The sequence below is a fragment of the Montipora capricornis genome, chromosome 9 (genome assembly GCF_036669925.1).
Source record: "Montipora capricornis isolate CH-2021 chromosome 9, ASM3666992v2, whole genome shotgun sequence".
Lineage (NCBI taxonomy): Eukaryota > Metazoa > Cnidaria > Anthozoa > Scleractinia > Acroporidae > Montipora > Montipora capricornis.
In genome coordinates, this window is record NC_090891.1 from 39,027,462 (window position 1) to 39,048,515 (window position 21,054).

The following is a 21,054-nucleotide window of genomic DNA, read 5'->3' on the forward strand; positions in this document are numbered from 1 at the left end:
GGGAGGGTGGATGAAGGAAACGTTCTCAACCAATCAAAACAAATTAAATTTATTTTGTTTTAAGCATCTATTCATACACCAATATTGATGAACATAACTTACAGTCTGTAAGTGTTTCAAACTTTTTTAAATTAAACTGAGTTTTTACATGGTTGCCTCCCTTCTCATGAAATTAACGTCAAACTTAACTGTATTCAAATATACAATTTTGAGTGCAATTTTTTTCTACCTGTACATTAATTAAAAGAAGTGAGTTGAGCTCATTATTTACAATAAAAATATCTTCAATAGATTATGATTACCCTGAGCAGGGTAGGTTGTGAAAGGTAGTGGAAAACAATGCGAGTGTTTAGGTTAGGGAAGAGGAAAAGGTTTGCAAGTTTGTTGATTCTAGCCTATTGAAAGGTAATATCCTTAAATATCAAGTTCTATTAAAGTGTAATAAATTGAATGTTCAATATAATGTTCAAAATCATCTTCCATTAGAAGAAACAGGGGGAATTCTAGTACCCAAAATATAAAAAGTTTAGAAGTTTCCGAAAAAGGAAGGAAAGAACTTTGAGGAAATTCCTTCAGTGGAGGACATCATTTTTTTTCACAACTAAATAATATTATTATTGGTCAAAGGAAGGCACTAAAAAATGCAACAAGGCCATCGAAATATTTAGCAAAAGTAATGGGATTTGAAAGCTGAAGACAGTACAAACCATGGATCAGAGAACACCCATGCAAAAGACTTGAAGTCCCAGAACAGCCCTTCTGGAGGGTATTGGTTACTTAAGTATCAAGCAAAATGTTTCTTGGGACTCAGCAGTCTCCTAGACTGTGGATATTTTTCTGGATCATCCTCCTTATTTTTGTTTCCAGCATCTTCGCCTTCTCCTTTTTTCCTGCAGGAAAAGTGGAAACATCAAGAATATTATTGAGATCTTTCCCTCTCTGACAACATGCATTTTGTTGACGATTTCAGAATTGAGATTTGCCTTCTAGAATTGGCCATGGATGTCGCTGGTTAGAAATCAACTATACACGTACAAGTCACAAGGGAAAAAAGACCTCATAGCCAAGAAGGGAAGGTATGCTGAACTGGGGATTATCAAGCTTTAAAGAAGCAGCCTTGCACTCACACAATCATTAGGGAATTCAAATAATGACAGCTGCAGCAAGGACAAGGCCACAAAACAATATTGATTGTTTAGAAAACTATAGTTCTGCCAGAGCAAAACACATTTTAGCATGAAACTAATTTGCCATACTTGAAACAAAACAAAAAAAAAAAAAAAAGATTATGTAGTTAAAGAAAATATCCATACCCCCACCATGGAGGGTCAAAGGCCCAGGCAATACCGGAGGGGAGGGGGCATTGAGGAGAAATTCCCATCCAGATGGAAGGAAATCAATCGACTCACTTCATACATTTATAGAAGGTGTCGCTTACCAACTTTTGTGGGACGTTCTGAAGTTTTAAGTAGTTAAACTATGATACTTCTATTAGTGCTGTTGCCAAAGAAGGTTTTCCTTTTTCCTAATAGTGCTTTGGAAGCAAACCAACACCAAATAAATCCGTGAAATAAAGACGAGTTTGGAAAGGAGCCGCCGTTACTCATCACCAGTCTCCAAAGAGTAGTATTCCTCGCTAAAATGGAAAGTCCGAAGGGGTGGGTACTATAAGAAATTCCCTCCGTAGTGGGAGTATGGATATTTTCTGGAACTACACGATCATACAACATGCTGCAGCATGGCATCTTACTTCTTTCCGGTCTTGGGTCTCCCAGCTGTCTTTGGTCTTGACGACTTTGGTCGGCTGCTCTTTGGCCGTGATGGAATTGGTTCATCATAACCCATGGAGTAGTTTATGTGATCATAGCTCAAGTAAACATCAGATATGTCTGTTTCAGCCAGCTGATAATGGAAATAAAACCAGCTATATGAGTTGGCGATATGGGCTGGAAGAGCTTCTATGTGGTGTAAAATAATAATAATAATTATTAATATTAATATTACAAGAATATCATTATGGAACCATTGTCCTCCTCTGGAAACACCTCAACAGAAATCTCCACCCTGTGTCAACTAGGGGATGATCTGCCTCTGTTAACATTCCGAAGAGAAAAGTAAGGAGGAATTATCATTGGACACATCTGTGATGCCACTTAACACCCCGTGGAGCCTTCCAGAATGAGGTGCTACAGTCGACTTCCGATAACTTGAATCTCACGCTAACTCAAACCAAAAATTAATATTTGTCATATATTTACTGCAATTTTACCCTCGGTGACTCAAATCTCCCACTAACTCGAAGCAATTTTCGTTTCCCTTCAGGTCATTCTCTCAATCTCTATTTTTACCCTAAATAACTCGAACCACGGCTGTCAGTACGTGACAAATTAAAACAGTGTACTGCAGTCCAAAACATTTGCTTTATTTTGAAGCAGACATGCAATCTTTGTCCTTTTTTTGCATTACACAAAAGCGTGCAGTCCAGTTCAGGTTTCGTTGGTTGAGGGTACATTATTTTAGCTTCAGTGCCTGTATGTTCACAAAAGGTTACCGCTCAACTCCTTACTCCCGATAACTTGAACCTTTTTCAATTTCCCTTGAAGGTTCGAGTTATCGGAAATTGACCGTACTTGTCCAATCTTCATTTCGTTTCAACTATTTTTGCCTGGAAGACTTAAACCTCCCCTCACTTTGCTTCCATGCTTAGGATATCAACTGTATAATACATGTACATGTATTATTAATTTTTTACAACACCACCTCCTTGTTCTTATCCTTAGGGTCTGGACTTGGAGATAGCTTCCTCATGTGATTTCCAGTGTATGCAACAAATTTCTATGAAATGAAAGAGGGTGTCATTACCACCTGTAGAAACACTAGAAATTACTAAATTTTTATAATGCAACAAATGAAAAAAGGTTACAGAAATTAGCGAGAGCGATTGTAATACAAACCAACTGCCATTCTCCAATTTCCTCATTCCAAGATACGTGCTGCTCTATACGTTCCTGTAATAAAATGCCAGCAAGGAATAACAAGATTGTACAATTGAATGAACTGTGGTATGGTATCCATGGGAATTAATTTTAAGCTCTTAAATTATAAAGTGATTCTCATTTTCCTCTACATTGTATGTTCTAGAAATAATATTGTTCCTTACAATAATGGATAATCAGGCTTGCGAGACAAAGCAAGTAATTATTGACAATAGGCAATTTTCACAATAGTGCCATTTGACTACGACAACCAGTATTCAGTTTGTTTTTCTTTTCTTATTTAAATTTTGTATTCCCAGCAGGGTAAAAGAGCCAAGCAAAACCTGTAGGACTGCCCACTGGTGGCTCAGTTGGTTCAGCATCGGCCGTCATGCGGGAGGTCACGGGTTCGAACCCTGGCCGGATCAACACTCAGGATCTTAAAATAACTGAGGAGAAAGTGCTACCTTTGTTTGTAATGTCATCTGCAAATGGTTAGACTTACAAGTCTTCTCGGACAAGGACTACAAACTGTAGGCCCCATCTCACAAAAATTAATACCGTCTATGTTCATAAGTTCCCTGTGGGACGTTAAAGAACCCACACACTATCGATAAGAGTAGGGGATATAGTCCCCCGTGTTGTGGCTGTCCTGTTCTCTCCAGCAGAAGTGGCCGGCTTGGCAGTGATGTCTCTAAAAAGGCTTACGGTGTATGAGGCCACCTAAGCAGAAACAGCCATAAGCCAAAAAGGGACTTTGCCGAGTGCTGGAACATGTAGAATGATGTAGAATGATGTAGATTCTGGTACTTGTAGTCAAATGGCATCATCATGCAAATATCCTATTGACCCATACTATCATTGATTTTAATAATCAACCCGCATTATTTCATGTTCTACAACAGATATGAGAGCAAATCAATTAGTTTGAGCAGCCTTGAAGAGATATGTACAGTCCAAATAAGGAGGATTGCCAGGTGCTTACATTCAGAAATACATTGACAGACCTGGAATTCAGGTGGAATGAAGCTGTCAACCAGTAACGTTTCAAACAACAGTTCCTTGCGCAGTTCTCTGATGCTGTCCAGCAGTCCCTCTATCTCCCGTTGATGCTCCTGTTCTTGGTCTGCCATCTAAAGTGAGTTAAAGGTGTTAAAAAACTTGCTTCATAAAAAGAACATACAGTGAATTCTGTAGACAATAATAGTATTTACTGTAATAAATATTAATTTTATAGTAATTATTTTATGACCAGTGGCAAAAACTATGCTCCTTAATGAGGCTCGAAAGGGACTTTAGCTGCATGTCCACGTGCATAACCTACACACACCATAACTAAGAAAAACGTGTCAGCTGAATGAATCAAATTTGCCACGTGCAACACACCAGAAGTGAAAATACAACATAAAATTGCGCGAACCGGAAATAGAACCTGTGGGAAAAAATTGCCGTTATCTCAAAATTTTGCTTGGTGACCTATCTTGATTTTTTGCACGCACACATCATTCACGATGGCATTTCAAATAAAGTTTCGGGAAAGTGATCTAGTACTTAAAGAATTAATGGAGTTTTCCAACAAACAAATAAAAACGGTAGGTCACCGACTTAGATTTTCCAGATAATTTTCAAAAACTGAAATTTAGAGGGCCTTTTATGGACCTGGCGTGTTGCCATGGTAATCGATATGATGTCATAAGTGCCCTTATAGTATTACCCAACAATAGAGTTGCAAAGATATTTATAGTTTGCCTACACTATGAAATATAATTTATTTCTTTGGTATCTTTCACAAACACTATAGCAACGAAAAACCCTTTCGAGCCTCCTTTAAAGCAGTTCTAAGCTTGCCACAATTTTGACAAGAACATCCCACGACTGGCAAAACTATCCACCAACTTTGCTGTATGATGGGTACCTAGCTACAAGAATGTTTGTTAAAAGACTTTGCACTTTTAATGAACAACATGCTGATATAATGTTGGTAAACTGTCGACAAGTTAAAGGAGGTCACTAAGGCCCAGGGACAGGTGATCTCCCCAAGATACTCCAAGCATGACTCCCAGATAGATACTAGGGAAATGGGTTTGCTCGACCCCCCTGGGCGGAACCGTAACCCGAAGCCTAACCCCACCACGTGCTTGCTGATTCACCACTCCATTCCCCTTACTTGATTTACCCAAAAAGCTAAAATCATTCTGCAAAGCACTGATTAGGGCTGTTACAATACTCACAAGAAACAAAATGCTCAGCCTTAAGAAATGCCAAACAAGGTAACTTCAACTGAAGATATATAAACTTTGTAGAGGTAGCCATTTACACAAGTCAATTATACACAGTATGGCATACAAATCCAGTTTTGTTTGATTTACATGGTTGTTCTCCTTTTCAAAACAAACCTCTGACTTTGCACTCATCAGCATACTCCAGACCTTCTTCAATTTTTTAGTTTTTCCTGCAGCCTCTTCCTGCAGACTGGCATACTTCTCTTCAATATTTATTCTCTCTTGCTGAAATAAATCAATCAATCAATCAATCAATCAATCAATCAATCCAGTTTTCTGAAGATTTTGAAGGTGACAATTTATGGAAATTCAGTAAATAGCAAAATTACATTCCAAACACATTTTAACACTAAAGTTTTTGCCTACAGGTATTTGACAAACAATCTTCAAAATCCAAAGGAAAAAAGTGGATGTTTTACAGTGCGACGCGCCTTGCCGTGGCCACCCAACAAACTTTCACATTTGACAACTACGTGTAATTTTGTCAACTCAAACAACCCATTCAGCGGCGTTCAACTTACAACCGTGCAAACTTTGCAAGGAGAGGTGACTGTCAATCAAATTCGCTCACCCTGATTGGCGTATAAGTTTTAAAAAACTTTGTTAGGTGGCCACGGTAAGGCGTGTTGCCCTGTAATTTCAAAATAGGAAACAGATAACATTCAGCTCCCTCCAACATGAATAAAATCGCCACACCTCCTTTTCCTCTATGAGTTTTTGCAGTTGTCGTTCCCTTTCCTGTCTTTCAGAAAGTTCTTTAGCAGATTGCTCCAAGAGTAGTTCCTGCTCTTTCGCTTTTTCCAGCTAGAACAAAAAAGGGTAACTGTCAATGGTGGTGTTGAAGACAAGGCAAGCTTTGCCCATTTGCAAAATGAGATAATATGAGAGCTGCAATTAAAACAAACCAAGTTCACTCCTCCAACAATTATCTTGCTTTCCACAGCTTTTAGCTTCTCCTGAAGCTTCATGTGCTCTTGCCTGGAAGAAAGATTATTTGCCATCATTGAAGCAAAGTTACATTTTAATCATTAATTTTAATACTCTAACTTGTCTCAACTACAAACAGCAACTACCACAGTAGGGAGGGTTGATGTGGTAAGCACTTGTTTTCCATTTAAGCAATAGAGGATGTTTTCTGTGTTTCTATAGCCTCATTTAAACACTAGGGGGAGTTGGGAGAATTCGAGACAGTTATGCAAACCCGAGACGCAGTTAAGGGTTTGCATAACTGTCTCGAATTCTCCCAACTCCCTTGGCATGTTTAGATGAGGCTATGCAAACACAGAAAAAAGTCCTCTATCACTTTTATAAAATATTTCTCAAAGATAATTCTGACAAATGAAGGAAAATGTTGGGGGTTCTTTACTTCTTGATCAAAACAGATTTTCTTGACACACGCTCACATTTCCTACGAGCCAATCAAAACGTGCATCTGATAACACATAACCAATCAAAATTCGTCAAATGAGAATGTGCGTACTATCCTAATTATTTAATTTTAGTAAGATATACAATGTATCCCACTTGAATTTCTAAACTCAGCATCATTTGTGGGTTGCATGTGTCAGTTATCTACCACTAAATTCTGCTCAAACAGATGATTCTCCAGGTACTCCTAGATATGTCCAGAAAAGCCCCTAATAAGATGCACGTGGATTTAAATAAACGTCACGCTTCACCCCTACTTCAACATCACTCATGTCTCGGCATGCACACACTTACATGTATCGGTAACGTCACAAAGTGTTCCCTCAATGGTTGTCCTCAAGTAAGGATATACAGCTGCATTTACCAGACATTACTAAACAACGAAACACCGAAACAGTGAAACGAACCACCAAAACACCAGGTATGACTGCAACATACATATTGAATATTGGTACTAACCGACAAAGGTTGGATTTGAGGATGAAATATCATTTTAGGCCTAATTTATTGCTCCTAATCTCAGTCTTAATCTGAATCCTAATCTTAATCAATGAATTAGGAGCTATAATGAATCGAATCCTTGTCAGTTAGTATTCAATGTATGCTGGGGTCATACATGGTGTTTTGGTGTTTCGTTTCACTGTTTCGGTGTTTCGCTGTTTCGTGGTTTAGCAATGCCCACGTTTACCCTACACGAAAAAAAACTGTGTTCTAAGCTTTACCCTTACCTTATTCTTGGATATCGGTAGCAAATGCTAAGACTAAAAGGGTCGCTTTGTGTTGGGTGTCAAATTTGAGCGTACATGTACATGTTAGTATTAGTAATTACTGACTTTCTGGACACAAGTGGGTACTCCTGTCCCATTTTCAACTCATCTTCTTTAAGCTGATATGGTTTTAAGTCTCCTGTTGCACTATCAGTGCTCGAAATTTTGAAAAATTCTACAATAGGTTGTCCCTGTTTCAAAAGCCGGGTAACTTGGGAAACCCCCTACAAATAATAATATTGCACGCCATGTTGAGATTGCATGGCATTGAAGCTTGAGTATCCCATAGTTCTATAAAGTGTGCGCCTGTGGTTTTTTTTGTGGAAGTCTGAGTTTTTGTGGAAGTTTCGGCATTTTCATAATGGAGTCTTCAATCTCCATTGCTAGCTAAAATTAATGTGAATTTTCCTACCTGACAATTTTCTGTAAAAGCCAAAACATGGGAAAATGCAGAACTGCGCCAAATTAATCATTATTATTGTTAACTTCACACTACTATCAGAAATTGGCAACAGAAAACCATCAAATCAGTTGGGTGCTGCTTGTGCAATGCATTTTCTATTTTTGGATGGGTTGTCCGTTGTTTTTTCTTTGGGCAACCAAGCTTTTTATTTTGCCAAAAACTAGTTGCCCGGTAAACTTTCTGGTCGTCTGGGATGCCCGCACAACTGCTAATCTCGAGCACCATACTATGCTATGTAATCTTGAGATAATTTTTTAAATACAGTAAGTTAAGATAATTACTATTATTATTATCATCAACATCTTCATAGTTATTGTTTATTACTATATTAATTTGATTACAACAAGTTTCTTTGACCTTATCCAGCCTAGCCTTGGCAAACAAGCTTGTCAATACAACCTTGTTATTCTCAGCTCAAGATACTACTGCATGGCATTAGAACGCTTACTCAGATTCTCTAATGTCTTGTTCTCGTTTCTCCAACTCGGAAGCAGCCTTGTCTCTCTCTTCTTCTGCTATGTCTGTTTTCTGTTGCAATGTCTCTCTTTCGGCTGCAATCTTGGCTCTTAGTTCAGCAACTTTCTCAGGTGGAAGAGCATGCAAGCCTGGCATAATCAATCACAAATTGAGGTTGTCATTTAACACAACATAGTATTGCTGAAGTACGATGTAACGGGTGAAGACAAATAAAAATGTAGGCCGTACAACAGCAGTCCCAAGTCTGGGGCAGATCCTGAGTGGTTCAGTCGCACCCCTTAAGGGGGGTCAGGCTCTAAACTACCAAACCGTTGAGCACTATGTACCCCTTCAAATAGAAATTTTCTTGAGGTTCTTAAACTCCACAGTCATCGTTATTTGCCAAGTGTATTCTTATTTAACATTTCTTTGTCTGGTTCGACTAACGACCATATTAATTTTGGCCATATGTGACCAAAACAGAAAATGTCTAAAAACTCAGCGAGTTAACTGTTTTTAACAAATATTCAATGAAGCAGTATTAGAACATTCTAACACAAAAACTGAAGCATGGAAAACTATGTCATAAGTCCCTCCTTTGATTCACTTTTCAATATATTAGATCCATTTTTTGCCCAAATAGAAATTCCATGTTACAGTTTACAAAAAATGATGGGAAGGTTCCCATCCGGTGAAAACACCACCTCTTCCTTTCGTTTCCTGAGAGTTTTTACATGTTTTTCACTGAAATGCATGGCAGAGGACTGGGACTTAAGTTGCTCATGCACCTTCTGATTGAATTGATGGCAGATTTCCATTGATAAAGTTACTTCAAAGAATCATCCATGCAACCTTTTTGTAGGGCTTTTGATTAAAAAGCTTCCTTAGCAACCACTGCCTTTCTGTTACTGTAACAGTAGTTAAGTACCACCCCCCTTAAACTGAACTTAAAACAATATGCTGGACAAAACAACTTAGAAGTGGACAAGCATTGCTTTCTTAAAGTGCCCAATTAACCCCAAAATATTTTTTTCTCTAAAATGAATCTTTGCACCTGTTCGAAACGCATTGCGACCATTTTTTCATTTTTCTAACAAATCGTGCCATTTTATAGGCTTCGAAAGTTGCGAAAATCCAAGCATCTTCTGTTCACAGCCGAGTCAGAAGGGGAGTGGGTCTATTCCTGATTTGACGTCACAATCTACTTTGCATGCATGTTTACAAAGAGTTAATGCAATGTAAATCAGTATGTGACGTCAAATCAGGAACACACCCACTCCCCTTCTGACTCGGTCGTGAACAAAAGACGCTAGTTGGATTTTCGCAACTTTCGAAGCCTATAAATTGGCGGGATTTGTTAGAAAAAGGAAAAAATGGCCGCAATGCGTCTCGAACAGGTGCAAAGATTCATTTTAGCGAAAACAATATTTTGGGGTTAGGGGCAATACTTAAGTGTGTGTTTGAAATGGCTCGAAAGAGGTGACTTTAAAGAAAGATGTTAAGCTACAATCACTCCTCTTAGTGTTGGTAAGCAGGTTTCTGTGGGCTTTATTGGTGGACTCCATTCTATCTTCTAAATGTATACCACCCCTCTCCCTGATTAAATACTTAATTTGGCCCTCTGACAACAAGTTCAAGTAACAGGTCATCATCATCATCATCATCATTCCAAAAGCCAAAAAAGCTAAATGTCATGGCATTCGATTAAACATGATAGTATTGATCATGTGTTCTTAGACCACCATTGACCCTGTGAAGCAGCAGTTTACAGACTGAGACATCATTATCACTGACAGTACTCACTCTTCCTTCTGTGCTTCTTTTTTCTCTTCACTGTTACTCCTTCTTCTACAACCTCTTCCTCTGATTCACTTTCCTCGGGTCCACTTCCCTCACCCTCTGTTTTGGAAAAACATGAACCACATCGACAAGAAAAAAATCATGCTTCCTATCCATAAAAACCTACTTAATCCATTCACTCTTCGGGCACCACAGGATGCCCCTAATTGACAAGGAAAATCTTCTGGCATTAAACTGAGTAAAATCTGATAAGTCTCACTCCACTCCCAGAAGTAAATGGGTTCATGGAAGGGATTTAACTCTACAAATATCTTCTTTCCTTCCTGCCCTTTTCATAAATATGTAAACTCTGACAGTTCAATGTTGAACGTTTAACTGATGGTTAACTTTTGACTTCTCCCAATCATGTTTGAGGTGACAGCTGGGAGACATTATATTAACCGGCTGAGGTAAACAAATGTGAGAATGATATAAACACATGAGAAATGAAATGATGGTAGAACCAACTGGGATCTCGGAAAAAATCCGAGCCCCAGATGGGATTCGAACCCACGACCCTCCGTGATCTACATGTAGCCGGATGCTCTAACCACTGAGCTACTGGAGACTCTATGGCGAGCAAGGGTGAAATGTGGGTATTGACTCGAGCTGCATCACGCGGCTACAGAGTCAAATGACTGACAGCATAGCTCATAACTGCATCGCGCAGTCACCTTAAAGCATATCTGAGATGCGGCCAACCAACCACCCAAGTGAGCGAATGTGAGAATGATATAAACACTAGATCACGGAGGGTCGTGGGTTCGAATCCCATCTGGGGCTCGGATTTTTTTCGAGATCCCAGTTGGTTCTACCATCATTTCATTTCTCATGTGTTTATATCATTCTCACATTCGCTCACTTGGGTGGTTGGTTGGCCGCATCTCAGATATGCTTTAAGGTGACTGCGCGATGCAGTTATGAGCTATGCTGTCAGTCATTTGACTCTGTAGCTGCGTGATGCAGCTTGAGTCAATACCCACATTTCACCCTTGCTCGCCATAGAGTCTCCAGTAGCTCAGTGGTTAGAGCATCCGACTAGATCACGGAGGGTCGTGGGTTCGAATCCCATCTGGGGCTTGGATTTTTTCCGAGATCCCAGTTGGTTCTACCATCATTTCATTTCTCATGAGGTAAACAAAGTGGATCAAAATCTGCATACAGTATTCAGACACTGGATATGACCCATAAACCTGTCCTGCTACGGTGATTTACAGGTCAGGGTAAAAGAACGTCATTCATCTGTTCAGCCATCTTTAAAGGGTGAAATATCACTTATACTTGTAATTCCGAGCTTACACTGTATAGTACCAGTATTTGAAGACCAAACGAGCAATATTGAAAAAAGTTGGCAGTCTAGATCCTTGAAACTCAATTATCACCTTTCAAAGATGGAGACATAAAAAATTTTGATTTTCACTCCACAAGGATCCAGGATCAAGGATAGAGGATCCAGAATTGAGAATGAAATAGCCATGGAATATTAAAAAATTCAAACTTGTGCAAACATGAAGTACCCGTATCTTCCAAGGGAGAACAAGAATATAACCATCCAAATTAAAAATTACAGTGAATTTCATTTTTATACTTGATAATTCCCTAGTAAGCTCGGGGAACACTAAGATTACTTGATTTACCTTCAGCCAACTGTGCCCTGAGTTTCTCAATCTCCTTCTGAAATTCTCTCAACAAAGCATCTTTAGGATCTTCATTAATCTTGGCATTGTTCTTTATGTTCTTTGCACGGTTTGCATACCTAAAAAATACAAGCATTTACATTAAATTTAAATTATACAAATTAAACATCAAAACTTACCATCCCTCAGACATTCTTCAATAATTAAAAATAAAAAGATGAAAATAGTTTTCACATACATTAGTTCAAATTTCATATTAACAATGCACTGGGCAACAACCATAAAAGTTGGTTAAGTCTAGAAGATCACTCAATTACATGTAGATTCATGCCAGTTTTGAAAAGTGTCAAAACGACTATTCATCTAACTTTTCAAGTGTCTTGATCTTGAACATTATATGATGTATCGAGAAATAAACACAATAACTGTTACTAAAGAGTCTCTCCCACTTTACTCCTGACCATTAGCGAACATAAACAATATTACAATAAATAATAATTATTAATCACCAAAAAAACCTGACCTTAGCGTACTTATTGATTCATCAAAGTTGTAATCAGCTGGACCAATGTTTGCAATCTGAAGATAAAAAATGAATTTCTTTCAATTAACCCACTGACTCCAGGGAGTGAGACTTAACAGATTTTACTCTGTCTACCGCCAGATGATTAATTTTTACTCGTCAATAATTGGGGTTGTCCTCGTTCATAAGGGCGCGAATCTCGCCAGTGTTACTGAGTCCAGTATCTCGTCTGAGGGTGTCTAATGGTACGTAACTGTAAGTGGTTGCTGGTCTCTCCCTGCTGTGAGTACCATGCTTTGGTTCCCAGAGGTTGAGATTTGATGCAACCAGCTCAGGGTGGCAGACACACTGGCCAGGAAATAGGGAAGCAATAATCAGGGTATTTTTCAATAAACCACTAATTTATTTACAAAAGCTGGATGACAGAGGAGACCAGAGTGAAGTTTGAGATGTATCCTTTTGGTAGAAAGGTTTCTAAACTTGCTGGTCTCATGAAAAGAATTTTGCCACTAACAGTAAAAAGGTATGTGTGACATGGAACACTTGGTGCTGGATGCATAAACATAATATTAAATATTGATCTTTTAGTCAATACTGTGTGATTCAAGCAGACTAACCATGACTGTCTTAGAGTTTCCACCTAAAGAATCTTGAAGCAGTCTTGTAAGTTTAGAGTTCCTGTATGGTATGTGCGTGCTTTTGCCATCCACCAATGCAGAGATGACATTCCCAAGGGTTGAGAGGGACAAGTTAATTTTGGTTGCCTCCTTCAGTCTTTGGCCAGTAGCACCTGTTTTCGCTTGTCTTTCTGACCCCTGTGCATTATGGAAAAAACCAATAATTGAAACAAGAAATCAAACTTTTGCAGAAACTAATAGTATCTTTATTTATTTTGCACATACATGAACAGTTCTGTTTATTAAAGTAACAATTAACAGTTCTTTGATACTTGATTTTCAATTTTTGAAAACTTCAAGGATCGAGGTTTCCAAAGGAATGAGGCCTTTAAAAGATTACTGTAATGTTATTGAGGCCTTTTGAGAAGATTTCAAGCTTTACTTTTAGTTTTAACATGATAGTTAATCTTTCACAGGTCTACAGTGGAAACACCTTAACCATTTTCATTGCTGTTCTGGCCCACATTGAAAGTAAAATTGTTTGGCTTTAGACAAGGTAACATCTATAGGACTGGTGTCACATTTAAGAGGAGAGGGATAAAAACAAACAAACAGAAAAGGACATTACTAAACAACGAAACAGCAAAACAGCGAAAAGAAGCACCAAAACACCATGTACGACCCCATATGTTGAATACTAACCAACAAAGATTGGATTTGAGATTAAGCATCGTTTTAGGCCTAATAAGTTATTGCTCCTAATCTCAGTCTTAATCTGAATCATACTCTTAATCTCAATGAATTAGGTGCAATAACTTTTTAGGCCTAATTAGGCCTACAACGATATTTAATCTCAAATCCAAACTTTGTCGGTTAGTATTCAGTGTATGGTGGGGTCATACATGATGTTTTAGTGTTTCGTTTGGCTGTTTCGGTGTTTTGCTGTTTCATGGTTAATAGTAACATGCACCAGAAAATATGCATTATGAGATAGCTGCAGGAATAAAGAGAGCAATGTACTTTGTTACTCACTATGACTTGTGTTCTAAAGAGAATTAATAAACCCGTTTATCACAATTACAGTTAAATTTTACTGACTAATGCCAAAATTTAAGCTCTTTGATCTCAAAATTTCTGATGATCATCCTCGTACAATGTACCAGTAAACCTCGTACTGTCTCAAATCTTGATCCTTCATATGAATCCACAATCTTGTTATCACAATTTAAGCATCAAGGAGAACTAACTTTCAAGCCAAGAATGTCAACTTGCATCATATTGCACTTTAGGATGTCCATTCCTCTAATTATGAATCCTCAAAATCTCAAATTTTAACTTACAGCTAAATCAACCAAATGAAGTTTTCCCATTCTGACGTGATGCTGTCCATCAGGACCTTTTTCACTACACTCCACAGTGATTGAGAAAATGGCATGTGAACGTGACGATCTCTCATTCATGTTTGTTGAACCAACAGAACCTGTCATGAAAGAAAAAGAAACAAAGTTTAATCAAGTGTTTAGTCTTCAGACACTGGAGCACTAATTGGGGACACCGTAACCTGAAATCAACAAATCAACGCAAATCAAATCAAATGTCCTCTTTTTGAGGAGAGGGAGAAACCAGGGTACCCGGAGAAAAACCTCTCAGAGCAGAGTAGAGAACCAACAAACTCAACCCACATTTGATGCCAAGTCTGGGAATCCAACCAGGGGAAGCTTAATAAGCTTATGCTGTGCTCTGTTAAAAAAATTGCCCATAGGAGTCAGATTGAGTGAACTAAAGACTGCACAAAACATCCTGACAAAGGCAGCAATTCCATGTACAAGATGGGAGATGCAGTGGATGAGCATTGCCCCAGCCAGACTCCTCACTTCAGCCACAGCAAATTGATGTGATCTGTCAGTAGCTCTAGGGTGGTATAAGCTCTCATCATTTTTACCACACTGGTTATATATAAAAGAAGACTCACGATTTTTGTTTCCAAGTGTCATTGTCTTGTCTAAATCATCAGCATTGTTCATAACATATGACGACAAATCCTTCACATAAACACCAACATCAGGTCGCTCTTTTACCTGCAATGGTACGACAAAGTCAGTAATCAACCAGAAATCTCCAGCACAAATTTATTCCATCTTTTTCAAAGAAATTAGTCATTGGCGATACAACTTCTTCACTGGCCCAGAGATCTGCAGCCTCAAAACATACTTGAGACCTCCAGGAAATTAATTTTCCCCCTTAAAGATAGACTGAGGTTGGTGAACAACAAGCTCTCATTTTTGGTTACTGCTCCTTCACCATATCCTGCTACAACAGTACCACTGAACTACAACGGTGAAAGAGAACTGATTTCCACAACCAGACCAGACCAGACCAGACCGCTGGATCACTGGCCTTGGGGAATAAAATTTGAAAAAATTAGAACTTTCCCAGCCTGACTTTGAATACAATATTTATTGTTTATTATTAATACTTCGGGGGTGTTTACATGAGACTGGGACGAACTCAGACTGGCGTGAGTTCGTATTGGCCTACACACATTCCTTTTTATGCGTTTATATGAGACCTGCCTGACAATTAACTCAGATTGGTCTGACTTCGTCTCAGTTGCTGGACTGAGACGAGAAATTCTCACACCGCGTAAATCATTACAAATCTCAGACCAGGTCCAGAAATTTCAAGCCTGTATGCTTTTGGGTCAGCCATATAATATTATTTATTAGAAAAAACATATTTTTTATCCCGAAAACCAGGTACCAAGAAACTTATCCCAGTTTCATGTAAACAGCGACCGGTCTGAGTTCGGCCCGATCTCATGTAAATAACCCCATTAGTTATTCAGTTTGACGCATGAGACTTATTTATTGTCTCTTATAAACACCTGGATTTTTTAGGTGTCTATAAGTCTCGACCATATTGCTTAAATTGTCCAGATAAGTGCGTAGCCTGCGAACGCAGGCTAATAAGTGTGATAATCACTTCACTCCTCCATTAATTTTCTGTTTTAAAGAAATCATGTTTCTACTACAGGTATAATAGAACAAGGAACAACAAAAATTATTATATTAATTTTAATGGATTCTCAGTTCAAATTACACTGTGTACCAAAAAGTACCAACCTCAAGGTTAGCAGTCTGATCTTTGCCAAGAAGATCACGCACATTTTCATTATAGATCTCCAAGTATGACACTCTCACAAGAAATCTAAAAGAAAATGTAAGAACCAGTAACCAATTATTATTATTACCGGTATTATTATTATTATTATTATTATCATCATCAATACTACAATTATTTCAAAGAATGACAATGCGGTGATACTTATATTTAACAACAATTATTGATGAGCAAGGATGGCGCAGTTGGCTAGTGCGCGGCCTTAAGCTTGGTGCAAGAGGTCCCGAGTTTGATCCCTGGATCACACATCCTTGTTTTAACTTCTTTCCTTTCAGTGTAGCTTAAGTAGCTTTAAATACCGGTAAAATGGAGCACTGATGGAGAGGGGGGCTGAGACGTGAGACGGGGGGAGGGGGGGAATGAGCGCACCGCCGACCTCAGATTTGTCAATTGAGTTATCAACGATAAATATGGTCGCTTTACTTTACTTTTTACTCTTTAAATTACAACTCTAATTAAATTATTTTTAAATATGCAAAAGAAATGTACATGAGCCCTTTACTCTCCACTTTGCAGATACTTGAAGTTAAATTATCTTGATTCGAGCTAAATTCAAGGATCAAATTCAGGATGGCTAGTTCTGAAAGCCTGGTGCCTTAGTGTTCATTGTGTATACTCACCTTATATCACCACCCATCTTTGCAATGTGTCCAAATATATGAGCAAAAGAGTTTGGGATTATTCCACGCAATTCAGGGACTGTCCGCACACCTTCCATGGTGAAAGTCTTTCCGGTCCCTGTTTGTCCATATGCAAAGATTGTTCCTAGTAACAAGTATCAGAAAATAAAAGTAATGAGTACAGTCTGAATCTCAGGTTTCTGTCATCAAAATTTAAATGCCAGACAAAACATAATTAAAAAACATGTGCTAACATAATTTGTTGCCAGACAATAATTATTACTTTGTTCAAATTTTGCTGTCCTTGTTTAAACAGTTTTTAAGCAACAATAAGGATGAAGTTGGCATCACCTATTGGTATAAACACACCAATCAAAGGCTTCAGAGTCACGTCACCCACGGGGTGCAGGGATGGCGCAGTGGTGAGAGCACTCGCCTCCCACCAATGTGGCCCGGGTTCGATTCCCAGATCCAGCGTCATATGTGGGTTGAGTTTGTTGGTTCTCTGCTCTGCACCGAGAGATACTCCGGTTTCCCCTCTCATCAAAAACCAACATTTGACTTGATTTGTGTTAAATGTTAATTTCAGTTTACAGTGTCCCCAATTAGTGCTCCAGTGATAGAATGACTAGACACTTAAATAAAATTCCTTTCCTTTCCTTTCCACTCCTCCTACCTCCTGCATGAACCCTTTGAATTAGACTCCTTGTCCTGCCTAGGGGAGGGGTCAGTCGAGCAGTTAAGGATGGAGTGGTAAACTTAATTGTCTACTGTGGCTTCAATTTCCTGTCACACACACGCTCAATTTTCATGTCAAATGCCCATTGGTGCACTTAACAAAAGTGGTTGCAGGACTGAAAGCCAGTGCCAAATGAATGGTACTGGCAACAATCAACAATCAAAAAAAGCAAAATGGTTTTCATAATGAAATATCCCATGGATAGATGGCGAATTGGAATAAAAATAATGTTTATCATTACAGAGAAATGACCTCGTTCAATTTCTACTCCTTGCTAACATTGGATTTTGGTGAAAAGTCTCAAATTTACGTTTTTCTCACCGTTGTAACCTTCAAGAACACAATTGACAATCGGCCGGGCAGCATCATTGTATACGTCTACTTGTTTGGTATCAACACCAAACACTCTGTCATAGGTAAACTGTTTTGGTGGCTCCCCGGAGCGGGCTCCTAGATTTTTGACGGTGATGATTCCGCGACTTTCATCCACAGTCACAGCCAAAGCACAGCCGCTTGCAACTTCTTTTTCGTTCATGGGCCGACATCGGACAACAACACGAACGTTGTCGGACTCCGCATCGACCTGTGTTTTAAAAAGTTGAAAGCAATAAGGGCATTGAATACTTTTGAGCTTGTGAAATCAAGGATGTGTCGCCGTCAAAAAAGACCGTCTGACGTATCAGATTTTCTGGAAAAATTAAGGCTTTTTTAAACCTCACCGGCATTATCTCCCGTGGACCTGAAAGATTCCTGTCAATGCTCTTTATCCAGTTTTACGGCACTCCATAATCAGCTTGCAAGAAATACGTGATTTGAATGGTTAAGAATACCTTTTCCTATTACATATTATTATTTTTTATTTTTAGCTCCAGGTAGTTATGAACGCCATTGAACGCTGGTTACGTACTTCTTGAGCCCACGGTGTACCAAGTCGGTTACAATTCAATAGGTAGGTCATGTATAGGGGACACATTTTGTCCCAATAACATGTAAAGTGCTCTATATGCATGCTAGCATGCATTTCCTACCTGATATTACCTGATCCATGAGCGCGCGTTGGATATGAGATGTTAGTATCACCCAACTAGTGGACTAATGCAAATGCTGCATTTTGATTGGCTACGCTACTAGAGGACTATTAGTAATAGTCCTCGAGTAGCGAAAAGCGTGACGTTTTCTTTCGTTTTATTCCCAAATAAATATATTTTCAAGTACTAGTTGGGTGATACTAAAACAATTAAATATTTTAAGCAAGAGCCGATACAACGTAGATTTGATTTTAGTGATGTACTATATTTCGGCTGGCCAAACCAGCCTTCTTCTCATTGTACCTGAAGAAGGCTGGTTTGGCCAGCCGAAATATAGTACATCACTAAAATCAAATCTACGTTGTATCGGCTCTTACTTAAAATATTTAGTTTCTCAACTTGAAATAACGCCGATCAGATCAAGCCACTGATCCAACGTACACCGACAGGAAAATTGTCCACGGTTGCTTGCTTCGAAACTCTAAAACAATTAGACCCTTCGCCCTCAAGGGCCACGGGTCAATAGCCCGTTCGGCTTCGCCTCATGGGCTATTGACCCGTAGCGCTTGCGGGCTACGGGTCTAATTGTTAAATAGATAGCCAACGAGGTGCGTAGCGCCGAGTTGGCTATAATCATCTCATATCCAACAAGCGCGAGTGGAATAATTGTTTTATTAAAAACGCCCCCAAAATATAGAAAACTAGACTACAATAAAAATAAAAAGGACCAAACAATCACGCATATCTTGCCGTGTTTGTAGATCATGGTATAATGGCTCATAACCCATGATGGCTTAGCCAATCAAAACTCTCGTGCATTATCCAATGATCCAGTTTTTAATAACGGCCATTATTATATCGCTCTGTCTCACAAAGACTGGAAACTATCAATTTCACGAATTTGATTGGCTGAAATCGATATTGACCGCGGTCTAGATTGAAAAACTTGGAAACGAAAATGCAAAAATAGAACACGTATACTTTTCTTAACCTTCACAATTACCTGCGAGCGCGTTAGACCACTCCATGGCATTGAAATGATTTACGATACCAAAACAATATCGTGTACTATTGATGCGAATGCCGAATTATTCTTTTGTGTTTGTGTTAATTACCCTGACTAGCCTCGTTAACACGTGTAAAATTGAAAGAATTTTGGCTGTGAATAGGTCAAGATTCTCCCATACAGACTGACTAAGCTCGGTTAATAAGAGCTTAAGAGTGAATTAGATAAGGATATTGTTATGGGATGGGTGGGCTCCCCAGCACAGTCACAAATGAGTCTATTTTTAGAACACCCGTTCCCGCGAAAATCAGTATGTCCCTAAAAAACATGGTAGAAGGAGGCACGCGTGACATGACTTCCTCTGATTGGTTAAAATTGGCGGCCCTTTGTTTGTTTCGCGCGCAAAGTGTATCTAAAAATAAAACCATTTGTGACTGTGCTGGGACAAGACCGCAAAGTGGTAGATCAACACTCTTATCTAATTCACTCTTGTATTGGCTAAGTACGGGTAGTACGTATAGTAACTGTAGCACCCGCGTAGTCATTGTAGTAGCCGTAGTACATGTAGTAGCTGACGCCGGTAGTGGGTGTAATGGCAGGGCCACCCAATGGAGGTTTTTCGCAAAATTTGTTCCGCAGGTGTGTATCTAGTGGCTGGGAAAAGAAGTATTATATTAGGAAGTTGCTAGGAAATTGTTTGCAATCTGCTCGCACTCCCGCCTTTTCTGAGAGAAATATTTTTGTCCCCATATCCCCTCGTTGCCTCAAAATAACCCCTACATAGAGTCAAATTTCCGAAAGGGATTTTACTGCATTGTTCAGTCCGTCAACAGAGCCGTCGAGACATTAGATGCAAACCATCAACATGTAACCATTTTGTACAAAATATTAGAAAAGTGTAGCTGAACTAACATTCACCTCGACGTAATGCGAACCCTAAACACCATAATCATTTCTTTCTTGGGTTTTATTTTTCAATCCGGGCGTATTTTTTAGCTGATTCAGTTGAAAATTCAACCACCTCGGGTCTCTTTCATTTCCGCAGGCTTGGCTACTAAGCATGGAGTCGATGGCATCGACCGTGTTAGGAAAGGGAACTGAGCGGTGACGAGAAGCGGCAACCCACTCGCATGATTTTCGCGGCCAAGAAAAACCGCCAGATAGCAATAGCAGACTGGCACTTGTCATAAACGGAAGAGCAATCCCTTATTCTAGTTTGTCTCCACTAGAGAATTTATATATAACAATAAAAAAGCTTAAACAAAACAACTTTCTTTTGATATCTCCTTTCTGTGAAAGGAAAAAGTCGGCACTACGCGCAGATCGGAGACGGGAAAGCCTTGGTGAGTTTTCATTTCATGTAGGAACTGTAAAGTGGCCTTGCGTTCGAAGCGTAGTTAGTCCAGATTCTTCCAAAACACAAACTCTTGAAAATCCAAGCTTGACGAGCTCTGCACCAACCTACCAGGAAAAAAAAAAGGCAATTGAGTAGCT

General features: G+C 39.0%; 2 protein-coding genes across 2 annotated transcripts in view; both read right to left on the minus strand.

Annotated features, from left to right (window-relative positions):
• Positions 1 to 31: 31 nt before the first annotated feature.
• LOC138016733 (kinesin-like protein KIF3A) lies at positions 32 to 18,437 on the minus strand. Its single transcript, XM_068863923.1, has 19 exons — positions 18,246 to 18,437; positions 17,848 to 18,109; positions 16,788 to 16,932; positions 16,110 to 16,194; positions 14,960 to 15,065; positions 14,328 to 14,467; positions 12,988 to 13,185; positions 12,371 to 12,426; positions 11,848 to 11,966; positions 10,175 to 10,270; positions 8,364 to 8,520; positions 6,163 to 6,235; positions 5,954 to 6,061; positions 5,372 to 5,482; positions 3,983 to 4,108; positions 2,955 to 3,008; positions 2,761 to 2,835; positions 1,751 to 1,902; positions 32 to 890 (listed from the first exon to the last, which is right to left on the minus strand). The coding sequence occupies exons 1-19, from the start codon at positions 18,249 to 18,251 to the stop codon at positions 785 to 787; spliced, it is 2,175 nt and encodes a 724-aa protein (XP_068720024.1). The 5' UTR covers positions 18,252 to 18,437; the 3' UTR covers positions 32 to 784.
• A 1,904-nt stretch (positions 18,438 to 20,341) lies between these two features.
• Positions 20,342 to 21,054, minus strand: part of LOC138016732 (TBC domain-containing protein kinase-like protein) — a 29,004-nt gene continuing 28,291 nt past the window's right edge. Inside the window, exon 29 of the mRNA XM_068863922.1 lies at positions 20,342 to 21,021. Coding sequence (XP_068720023.1) covers positions 20,917 to 21,021 — 105 coding nt within the window. The 3' untranslated portion in view covers positions 20,342 to 20,916. The remainder of the gene's footprint in view (positions 21,022 to 21,054) is intronic.